General features: G+C 44.7%; 1 protein-coding gene across 1 annotated transcript in view; it reads left to right on the top strand.

Annotated features, from left to right (window-relative positions):
* Positions 1-5,647: 5,647 nt before the first annotated feature.
* The window catches only part of LOC310860048 (actin remodeling regulator NHS-like), a gene marked incomplete at both ends in the record, with an annotated part of 45,292 nt that continues 38,572 nt past the window's right edge, over positions 5,648-12,367 (top strand). The window contains one exon of the mRNA XM_083766809.1: positions 5,648-5,971. Coding sequence (XP_083622935.1) covers positions 5,648-5,971 — 324 coding nt within the window. The remainder of the gene's footprint in view (positions 5,972-12,367) is intronic.

Below are 12,367 nucleotides of genomic sequence, written 5' to 3'. Positions count from 1 at the left end.
AAAAGCTGCTTCCCCGTATTTTTTAGTTGCCATTTCTTTAGGCAAAGCGAGCAGGCCAGCAGTGGAAGACCTTTGGGACCTTTGGGAAACTAAATGAAAACTAAGCTACGATGACTAAAACTAAGACTAAATGTACTGACAATTTCGTTGACAAATAAAAACTAGACTAAAATGTTAGGAAGGGACTAGACAAGAAATCCAGTATAAGTCATTTTACACTTGGTTGCATGCTGAAAATAGCTGATCTACAAGCTCACAACGCGTCGCAACGCTTGTAGATCGGCTATTTTCAGCAAGTGTAAAAACACTCATTATGACGGCATCAAGACCCGCCACAATACATTTTAGTCGACTAAATCAACTGTAGATTTAGTCGACTAAAATCTCATGACATTTAGTCGACTAAAACTAGCACTAACACTAAGACATTCCAGGTGACTAAAATGTGACTAAAACTAAATGAAGTTTCAGTCCAAAGACTATATATGACTAAAACTAAAATAGAAATTTGCTGCCAAAAACGACACTGAAATGGACTGACCATTCTGGCACAACAAAGATTACCAGCCTTTTGTGCGTTGAGAGTGTGGCCCTTTGTGGGGCCATGCTCCATGACTCAAAGATGACGCCATACCCCGTCCGTCCGTCTCTCTCTCTCTCTGTGCCTCGCTATGCGTGCGTGCACGCGGGCGAGCGGGCGGCGGGCGGCCCTTTGTCTCGGGACCGGGCTTTGCAGCGGTTGCAACTTCTACTGTGGACTCTGGTTATAGAGCCCACAGGAAGGGGCTTTAGGCTGTGCCTGTCACCTCTGCCAACTCTGGGGCCTCGTCAGCTGGGATTTAGTTTAACACTCATTCAGCTAAAAGTGAATGAAGCCCGCCCTGCATGCCGTCATCGGGTCCACGGTATACCGAGGTGAAAGCACAGATTATCCTATGTGCGGTGGTGTGTGTGTGTGTGTGTGTGTGTGTGTGTGTGTGTGTGTGTGTGTGTGTGTGTGTGTGTGTGTGTGTGTGTGTGTGTGTGTGTGTGTGGCCGTGATGACACAAGTACAGCAGAGATCCTGTTCAGGAGGACCGGTTCAGTTCTTTTCCACCGGTTGGTTCCCAGTGGGAACCGGTTCAGTTCTTTTCCACCGGTTGGTTCCCAGTGGGAACCGGTTCAGTTCTTTTCCACCGGTTGGTTCCCAGTGGGAACCGGTTCAGTTCTTTTCCACCGGTTGGTTCCCAGTGGGAACCGGTTCAGTTCTTTTCCACCGGTTGGTTCCCAGTGGGAACCGGTTCAGTTCTTTTCCACCAGTTGGTTCCCAGTGGGAACCGGTTCAGTTCTTTTCCACCGGTTGGTTCCCAGTGGGAACCGGTTCAGTTCTTTTCCACCGGTTGGTTCCCAGTGGGAACCGGTTCAGTTCTTTTCCACCGGTTGGTTCCCAGTGGGAACCGGTTCAGTTCTTTTTGGTTCTTAGTCCATGAGCCAGAGCTCCAAAAATTGGAACGTTCATAATTATTATGAATTGAGTGGGCAAAACCATATTAGAATATTATCACCATGAAACTTCCCCAATTGAGTACTTACACAAAGACAATGATTTATTGTATTACAAATTTTACATTTTTAAATATGCAAATTAGGCATTATGTAGGAAAATATGAAAAAGAAAATATGAAAAAGTTACTACTATTAATTATCTTTGAGCCCATGAAGCATTCAGAAGGTTCCCCTTCCACGACCACCATCATCCATCAACATTCCATCCTCTCAGAAATGTTTAACCCATTCTGACCTGAGATCAGATTCATACGAGGTTTCCACTGGACACGACACACACTGGTCTGATGAACCCATTCTGACCTGAGATCAGATTATAAAAACAATTCCGAATCAAAGAATAAGACTAAAAGAGAGGTTAGGAGGTTAGGAGGTCCAGCTTCCGCAGGGAAACTGGAAGTACCCTCACTAAAAACGCCGGGTCAACGCTCCACACGTCCCAAACTCTTCTCCCTTCTGGCTCCAAAACTGTGGAATGCACTTCCCATTGCAGTCAGAACTGCAGCATCACTCCCAATCTTCCGCCGTAGTCTGAAAACCCACCTTTTCAGACTCCATCATGGCCCATAGCACTTACCCTATACCCCCTTAGATAGCATTTCTGTAGACTTAGATAGCATCTGATACAGACTTATAGCATGTTATGTAGACAGCACTATAATTGCATTGTATGTAGTCATAGCATGTCATTATGTATAGCATAGTAGTATAGATGTATAGTTTATATGTATAGTCTCATAATATAGATATTCCACTGATACTTTCTTAGCTTACGCATGTTTCTTGATAAATGTTTTTATGTGATGTATTCCCATGCTTTTTGTTCCTGCTTAATGTAAGTCGCTCTGGATTAAGAGCGTCTGCTAAATGCCTAAATTGTAAATTGTAAATTGTAATTGTTATGATGAATTCCTGTTCTGTTCTTCAACTATAGAAGTGTCTATTTGTATACGTCTCTAAATGTTTTGATGAATTGAACAATGTGGACCATGTTGTAAACAAGTGTAATGCTTAATCGGGTCGTCCACTCACAGTTAACAGTCTTTGTATTGAGAAATAGCAGATCTACTCTCGTAGCGCGCCACCGAGTGGCGCGCTACGAGCTTGTAGGTCTGCTATTTTTGAAAAATCGAAGAGCGACTGACATTTTTTTTAGAATCTGATCTCAGGTCAGAACGGGTTGATCAGACCAGTGTGTTGTCCAGTGGAAACCTCGTATGAATCTGATCTCAGGTCAGCATGTGTTAAACCCCCCTTTGGCGTCCCAGGGGAACATACAACAGGGAGGAATGCGCAGCGTTGGCATGATAGCTGCATGTATTTTTCACATAGTTGGAAGGGTTTGTCTGCTTTATCGTGTTGTTTAGCATGCCTATTGAACCTGTTTCACACACAGAGCAGACGGCATAACCTTCACCCAATACGCTGCATGCATTCCAACGTCTGACTGAGGGTCCAACTCACACAGCATATTAATAATCACATAATGATGATGGCTGGCATGAGAAAATACAGATTTTTGGAGGGGAGGGGGGGGGGGGGGGGTAGCGCCAATTAAAATAACTAGGGCGGTGCCCGTGGGGAAACGGGCCTACTTGGAACGATGCAAGTTGGAAATGGACGCCTCACCCACTTATTACTTATTGTTATTACTTGCGCAAGTAATAATAAGTAATAATAAGTAATAGCAGAGCGCGCAAGTAATAGTTTCGCCCAGTCCGTATGCACCGCCCCAGCCATCCCGCCACTTTTGATGCGTATGCAAATAAAACAGCAAATTGTGCCTGATTTGCTGGGACCAGATTACATACATGACCATATGTCTTACGTCATCATTGAGAGCTATAGTCATACGTATACATATATATGTAATTTGTAAAATAAAATATCATATTGTGCCTGATCTGCTGGGACCAGAGTACATGGTGTGTGTATATGTATGACTAGCTCTCAATGATGACGTGATAAATATGTGGAATTAAAGGACCCAATGCCAGAGTGTAATTGGTCTTCGATTGTGACGTAATAACGATATGTTTTAGTGTTGGGAGGATTAAAGGTAATGTTCCTGTTTATACATGTATGTAATCTGGTCCCAGCAAATCAGGCACAATCTGCTGTTTTATTTTCATACGCATCAAAAGTGGCGGGTTGGCTGGGCGCGTTTTTTGGCGCAAAGTAACCACAGTATACCGCTAATCAACTTACAAATTACATATATATAGTATATGTATGACTAGCTCCCAATGATGACGTAAGAAATATGGTCATGTATGTATGCCTGGGTAGGGGCCCTGGGCAGAGCCTGGGTAGGGGCCCTTTCCAGAGCCTGGGTAGGGGCCCTTTCCAGAGCCTGGGTAGGGGCCCCTTTTCCAGAGCCTGGGTAGGGGCCCTTTCCAGAGCCTGGGTAGGGGCCCTTTCCAGAGCCTGGGTAGGGGCCCCTTTTCCAGAGCCTGGGTAGGGGCCCTTTCCAGAGCCTGGGTAGGGGCCCTTTCCAGAGCCTGGGTAGGGGCCCCTTTTCCAGAGCCTGGGTAGGGGCCCCTTTTCCAGAGCCTGGGTAGGGGCCCTTTCCAGAGCCTGGGTAGGGGCCCCTTTCCAGAGCCTGGGTAGGGCCCCTACCCTGCAGGGTCCTGGGGCCCCTACCCAGGCTCTGGACAGGGGGGGGGGGGGGGTGGAACGCGGGTGTCGAATTTGAAGTCGGCGGGGAGAACGGTTCTGGAGTTACGAGGATTACAGACGTACAGTTAGAGTTACACTTAGAGTTACTTAGATTTATAGTTACGAACATTTATGAAAATAATACATGTATTTTTTGACGTCCATTCCTTCACTTCTTGTCCTTGTGTAGGTTTGGGCTGCTATATATATATATATATATATATGTGACAGTGTGTGTGTGTAAACAATTAAAGAGCTTGCGTTTTAAAAGACATTTGCGTGACTCGTGTCAAAGCGTCAAAGTCAGCCAGGCAGTCCTCTGTCAGCAGAGAAAGTTGACGGCGTCATTCATTCAATGTCAGATCCTCTGGTGGTGTCTTTTTCACCGAGGCTTCGCTTCAGCTGCTGCCGAGAGAAATATCCTCTCCTCTCCTAATAGGCTGTGTGTGTGTGTGTGTGTGTGTGTGTGTGTGTGTGTGTGTGTGTGTGTGTGTGTGTGTGTGTGTGTGTGTGCGTGCGTGCGTGCGCGTGAGAGAGAGCCGAGTGTAGCCTGTGTAGTGTGTGAGACATATGAATTGATTTATTGAAGACTCTGACTTTCAAATGTACTATACATTTAGTTTTGATTGCATTGTTGTATTGTCTAAAAGTATGTTTTCTCATGCCAATAATAAAGCCCTTTGAATTGAACTTACTGAATTCATGTGAGACAGTGAGTGAGACTGCACTGCTTGCTTAATGCTTGCATGGTGGGTGGGGGAGTCAGACAGTGAGTCCAGATCCAGGAAGGCAACATGGCTCCGTTCCGGGTTTTGGGAACGATCCTATTATATTTTTAAACCACCTCCATCCAGTCAGTGTGTGTGTGCGTGTGAGTGTAGGTTTGGTTTGAGAGCCTCAGTCAGTCAGTCAGTCGGTCTGTCTGAGAGGAGGGGAAGAACAGCCTTCACGGAGACAGGCAGACAGACAGACAGACAGACAGACAGGCTGTAAGGCAGACAGGCTCTGCTCTGGACGGAGTGGACAGACAGCCCTCTCTCTCTCTCTCTGTCTCTGTCGGTCAGTCAGACGGGTCAGAGAGCAGTGGAACTAAAGGATGGGGAAACACCAGCAGCCTGGGACTCTACAAATACAACTACAACAACAACAACAACAACAACAACAACAACATCAATTGGATTAAACAAACCCCGGCGGACGGATAGGACGGACCCACGGAGGAGAAACTACTACTTTCTTGTACCGCGGCGTTTGTTTGTTTCTCGGGTCGGCGTTGGTTTTTTAAAGTGGATTTATAACTCACCATCAAGGATTCAGGAGTCGCAGTAAGTAGTAGGGTAAACGGGTAGCCCCTCTGGGAACCCCCTGGGTCAGCCCAATCCGAACCGAACCGGGTTGAGGAGAGGAGAGAGGAGGAGACCCCGGCCCACATGTCAGCGACAGCATGCCGTTCGCCAAACGCATCGTGGAGCCCCAGTGGCTGTGCCGGCGCACAGCGGTACTCCAAAACAACATCCCCCCGAACAGTGACGCCGGAGCCGGGGCGGACCAGCCCTCCACTCCGCCGGTGGAGGACCTGGCGGGCATCAGCAACGTGGCTCTGTCCCGGACGCTGCGCCAGCTGTCGGACCTGGCCCGCCACGCCTGCTCCATGTTCGCCGAGCTGGAGGTGGAGGTGGTGCGGACCAGCCAGCGGGTCCGCGGGCTCCAGGGCCGCATCGGCCGGCTCCAGGACACCGCGGCCGGCCTCGACCCCAAGCAGGAGGCAGTGCGTAAGTACCGACATAAAACTTTCGTTTTCTTTTTTTTTATGATTCATTTCCCACTATATACAACTGTGCAGACAGTCGCTGAACTGTTGCTGCTGCCTGCTGCTGGGATGGGTCGGATCACCGAACCGAACCGAACCAGGCATTGGTTTGGTTCGGTTTTAAAGAACGAATAAGAAATGGTCTGGGACTGCTCGACCAGGGAGTGCCTGACTGACTGGAAATGGAAAATATAACATAGAATGTTTTTCTCCGATGGAGAAAAAGTAACCGCAAAAAAACCACGATGTCTCTCTGGTCGGTTTTCCATGTTCAAATTAACATCACAGAACGAGCTTGTGATGTTAATTTCTATAGACGACACATTAATGGGAACCTCAGCCTGCTATAATGGTTTTAGAACGTTTATTCCCACTCGTATTACTATAGTAACTATAGTTACCACATGTACATCAATTCATTTCATTCAAGGATAATGTCACAATTGAGCTCCATTTGAGATAGAAACGGACTTCCCAAACAAGAACCATGCACCCCTCTCCTGTCTCCTCTCTGCCCCGTATACGGAGGGGCGTGTATGGGACAGTATTGTTAAAGAGTAGGCTGTGTGTATGGGACAGTATTGTTAAAGAGTAGGCAGTGTATGGGACAGTATTGTTAAAGAGTAGGCCGTGTATGGGACAGTATTGTTAAAGAGTAGGCTGTGTATTATGGGACAGTATTGTTAAAGAGTAGGCTGTGTATTATAGGACAGTATTGTTAAAGAGTAGGCTGTGTATTATAGGACAGTATTGTTAAAGAGTAGGCTGTGTATTATGGGACAGTATTGTTAAAGAGTAGGCCGTGTATTATAGGACAGTATTGTTAAAGAGTAGGCCGTGTATTATAGGACTGTATTGTTAAAGAGTAGGCTGTGTATTATAGGACAGTATTGTTAAAGAGTAGGCCGTGTATTATAGGACTGTATTGTTAAAGAGTAGGCTGTGTATTATAGGACTGTATTGTTAAAGAGTAGGCTGTGTGTATGGGACAGTATTGTTAAAGAGTAGGCTGTGTGTGTGACAGTATTGTTAAAGAGTAGGCAGTGTATTATAGGACAGTATTGTTAAAGAGTAGGCCGTGTATTATAGGACAGTATTGTTAAAGAGTAGGCCGTGTATTATAGGACAGTATTGTTAAAGAGTAGGCTGTGTGTATGGGACAGTATTGTTAAAGAGTAGGCAGTGTATGGGACAGTATTGTTAAAGAGTAGGCAGTGTATGGGACAGTATTGTTAAAGAGTAGGCTGTGTATTATAGGACAGTATTGTTAAAGAGTAGGCAGTGTATTATAGGACAGTATTGTTAAAGAGTAGGCAGTGTGTATGGGACAGTATTGTTAAAGAGTAGGCAGTGTGTATGGGACAGTATTGTTAAAGAGTAGGCAGTGTATTATAGGACAGTATTGTTAAAGAGTAGGCAGTGTGTATGGGACAGTATTGTTAAAGAGTAGGCTGTGTATTATAGGACAGTATTGTTAAAGAGTAGGCTGTGTATTATAGGACTGTATTGTTAAAGAGTAGGCTGTGTATTATAGGACAGTATTGTTAAAGAGTAGGCTGTGTATGGGACAGTATTGTTAAAGAGTAGGCTGTGTGTATGGGACAGTATTGTTAACCCATTCTGACCTGAGATCAGATTCATACGAGGTTTCCACTGGACACACACTGGTCTGATTAAGGAGTAGGCTGTGTATGGGACATGGACGAGGCAGTAGACCGCTGTAATCCGGGCGGTAGTAGAATATAGTAGGTGTTTATAGCTTTGTTATTGTTTACGACACGCCACGCCACCATCCTCATTTGTCTCTCATTCTGAAGCTTACTTTAGTAGACAAGGCAGCGTTATGGGTTTACTGCCTTTTTAGGAGACCCCCCCCTCTGGGGTCATTCTATCTTCCTGTCGGGGCAATAATAACCATAATGTTGTAATGTTGTTGTTTTACTGTTTTAAAACGGTTTCTGCCTTTTGGACAATATGGAGCCGCTATCGATGCAAAGCTATAGAATCACATTGAGCAGGTTATAAACTTATACGGCCTCTTGTTCCATTCAAATAATCCCAATTGAAAGAACCTGCTGTAAAAATGAAATGCAGTAGTCTATACTGTACTACTGTACATGTCCTTTTAGTACGGTAGCCCATATAGGCTAAATCAGCAAAGGTTACACTATACTACAAAACATTCAATTACAATTTAAATATTAAAAAGAAGATTCAGATCCCTTCTAATTCAGCTGACAGATATAGCTACTATAAATAGGCTATTCAGATTTACTTTAAACTGCGTGTGTGTGTGCGCGTGTGTGTGCGTGCGCGTGTGTCACTCACTACTTTTGTGTGAGGGCCACCAAACGCAAGCATATAGTAGAATTTGAGAAATAGACATTGTGGACAACTTTCCTGGTCTCTTCACAAGACAAACTGTTGTTTTTATGGTTGACAAATAAAGGCATTTATAGAGTTGGGTAAAGATTTCACTTGGGATTTGGGTAAGGAGGAGGAGGAGGTTAGGATTAGGGTAAGGTTAGGTTAGGATTAGGTTAAGGTTAGGGTAAGGTTAGGATTAGGTTAAGGTTAGGGTAAGGTTAGGATTTGGGTAAGGAGGAGGGAGGTTAGGTTTGGGTAAGGAGGGTTTGGGTAAGGAGGAGGGAGGGGGGTTAGGTTTAGGGTAAGGTTAGGGTAAGGAGGGTTTGGGTAAGGAGGAGGGAGGGAGGTTAGGTTTGGGAGGGTTGTTGGGGTGAGTGGAGTTGTGCCCTGGATGTACACTGTCTGTGTGACAGTGTGGTGGCCATCGAGGGTTAAACTGTCGTAAAAATGTCGATGTCCTCACAAGCATACAAACGTGTGTGTGTGTGTGTGAGACTGTGTGTGTGTGTGCGTGCGTGCGTGCGTGTGTGCATGTGGCGAGCCCCTGCTTGTCGGTCCCATGGTCCTTTTCCTGTGGTCTGTGAAGAGGTCGGTTTGGCCTGGGGGGGGGGGGGGTATTTATGATCAGCCCACCTTCCATAAGAAGCCCACGACCCCCTCCCCCCCCCCCCTGCCAGGAACCACTTTAATCGTAGGTTGTTGTTCTTTCGCAGAGAGAGAAAAGGTCGGCCACGATCAATCTATCCCCGAGTCCTCCCCCCTCGGGGGTCCATGGATCTTCTTATTATTTCACTGAGATTGTGTTATTGTGTGTGTGTGTGTGTGTGCTGCGTGTGTGTGTGTGTGTGTGTGTGTGTGTGTGTGTGTGTGTGTGTGTGTGTGTGTGTTAACTCCCCACAGTGCTGTCTGTCTGTCTGTCTGTCTACACACCATCGCTGTAACAAAGTGGCTAATCTCTCCGTCAAAAAGGTCAAATGTCTCTCATCGCCAAATGTGTATCGTATCGTTTGCTTGTCGTCGGTTATAGAAAACCTCTCATCTCCGTATTGTTTTGTTTTGTAAATTATTAATCAAGCATTATGTCATGCTTTATAGCTATTGAAAAATAGCAGATCTACAAGCTCATAGCGCGCCACCGAGTGGCGCGCTACGAGCTTGTATGTCTGCTATTTTTTGAAAAATCGAAGAACGACTGACATATATAGAAACATAGCTTTTTCAGAAAACTGCCAGGATGTAGAAGAACATTTTTTAGAATCTGATCTCAGGCCAGAATGGGGTAATGCCGTATACGTGATCATATACTGCACACACACACACACACAACAACAGTCACTTCGCACTGTGTAGATCTGCTCTGCTGTTTCTTTGTAGTTTCTTTTTATGTGAAATCCTGAAAAGCTGTAGTTTTGTTTTGTTGACATAATGAGGTTGTTGTTCAGAGACAATATCAGAGCCTGTTATAATATAGTCTTTTTGGCAGCAAATTTCTATTTTAGTCTAGTCATAGTCTTTGGACTGAAACTTCATTTAGTTTTAGTCACATTTTACTGTCACCTGGAAATGTCTTAGTGTTAGTGTAGTTTTAGTCGACTAAATGTCATAAGATTTTAGTCGACTAAATCTACAGTTGATTTAGACTAAAATGTATTTTGGCGGGTCTTGATGCCGTCGTAATGAGTGTTTTTACACTTGCTGAAAATAGCCGATCTACAAGCTCACAACGTGACGCGTTGTGAGCTTGTAGATCAGCTATTTTCAGCTGCAGCATGCAAGTGTAAAATGACTTATACTGGATCTCTTGACCACTAGTCCCTTCCTAACATTTTTGTCTAGTTTTTATTTGTCGACGGAATTGTCGGTATATATTTAGTCTTAGTTTTAGTCATCATAGCTTAGTTTTCATTTAGTTTCCAGTTGTTTTTGTCAGAGCAAATAGGTAGTCGACGAACACTTTTCGTCTTAGTTTTAGTCGACGAAAACATCACTGCCTGGAACCATGTTTTTCTACGTCCACAAAGAATTCCACCGGTTTATTTTTACACCTGTAAGCCTCTACGATGTGGAAATAAAGTTGGACTTTGCGTCGAAGTCATCTTAAACCATTTGGACCTGAGACCAGATTCTAGTGTCTACACATCATGACAGTTTTCTGAAAAAAAACCTATGTTTCTAATTTCTATGTCAGTGCATGCTCCAACTATTTCATGTCAAGGACCCCTAGAATTATCTGTAATTGGCCGCCGACCCCCCATCTGAAAATATGTTGTGCCAGCCCAGAACAAGCAAAGATTTGAGTTAAGAATATATAATCATTCAAAGATTTGCGCCACATTTCCAAGATTGTTCAAAAATAGCAGATCTACAAGCTATGGTCTTGTTGTAGATCAGCTATTTTTCAATAGCTAAAGTATAATGTCTTCTTGTCTGTCTGTCTGTCCTCACAGAGGAGGCCCGTTGGCTGTTCTGTTCTGTTCTGTTCTGTTCTGTTCTGTTCTGTTCTGTTCTGTTCTGTTCTGTTCTGTTCTGTTCTGTTCTGTTCTGCTCTGTTCTGTTCTGTTCTGTTCTGTTCTGTTCTGTTCTGTTCTGCTCTGTTCTGTTCTGTTCTGTTCTGTTCTGTTCTGTTCTGTTCTGTTCTGTTCTGTTCTGTTCTGTTCTAATGGGTTAAAACCGAGCCAGAATGTCTTGTCTGTCTGTCTGTCCTCACAGAGGAGGCCCGTTGGCTGTTCTGTACTAAAACGGGCCTGAGGCTCGTTATTGAAGCCGACATGGTTATCTAATTTGATTCAGATTCTCTCTCTCTCTCTGTCTCTCTCTCTGTGTTAATGTCTCTCTACCCCTCTCTCTACCTCTCCAAGTCTAAAACCATGTGACAATCATCACAAATAGCACCATTCTCTTGCGTGTCCAAACAAGGCTCTCTCCCTCCTGCACATAAACAGATGCATTCTGGGTGTACGGTAAACAAGTCACAATATACAGTAATAAGTGAAAGTGATCCTGGTGTCACAGACAGAGGACCGCGGAGGGCTTTTGTTTAGTGGCGTTGGAGCCCCGTTCTGACCTGAGATCAGGTTCTAAAAATTGTCTTCTACATCCTGACAGTTTTCATTCTGACCTGAGATCAGATTCTAAAAATTGTCTTCTACATCCTGACAGTTTTCCATTCTGACCTGAGATCAGTTTTCTGAAAAAGCTATGTTTCTATGTCAGTGGTTCTTTGATTTAAAAAAAATTAATAGCAGACCTACAAGCTCTATGAGCCTAGCCTAGCCAGAGCCATAGCCTAGCCAGGCCCTGCTCATAGAACATTTCATGGTAGAGGTTCAATGCCTTGCTCAAAGGGCACTTCAGCGGTGGTCATTTTAACGTGCCGGTCCGGGGATACGAACTATAGCGACCTTCACGATATCAAGACCGCTCCGCAAACCGTTCGGCCACCGCTGCCTTGGTGGGACCTCGCAGACCATTATCAGGCTCTTGATTTACATGATATGAATATGAACATGGATATAAAAGCAGATATGAGACCTGTTATCTTGCTAATCTAGTATTATTGGCTCCATTGAAGCACAGGGCCAGCCAGCGCTGTCATGTCATGTCCTGGAGAGAGCTGTCTGAACCGGCTTTACTGTTTCAGACACTGTATTAGAAATCTCTCTATGACCTTGATATATAAGCACAGCTTTAGTGTGTGCACACTCTTATAAGTAATGGTACATGCTTTAACCCCTTTTGGTGTTAGCATCATGTTATGCTTTAGCTATTGAAAAATAGCAGATCTACAAGCTCATAGCGCGCCACCGAGTGGCGCGCTACGAGCTTGTAGTGTCTGCTATTTTTGAAAAGATCGAAGAGCGACTGACATAGAAACATAGCTTTTTCAGAAAACTGTCAGGATGTAGAAGAACATTTTTAGAATCTGATCTCAGGTCAGAACGGGTTTAAAAGGTCTACTTTATCTCATCATCCCCCCCCAGGGGTCTG

This window comes from Protomyctophum parallelum (assembly GCF_964188405.1).
Source record: "Protomyctophum parallelum genome assembly, chromosome: 6".
NCBI classification, from domain to species: Eukaryota; Metazoa; Chordata; class Actinopteri; order Myctophiformes; family Myctophidae; genus Protomyctophum; species Protomyctophum parallelum.
This window is presented reverse-complemented; position numbering and strand designations above follow the sequence as displayed.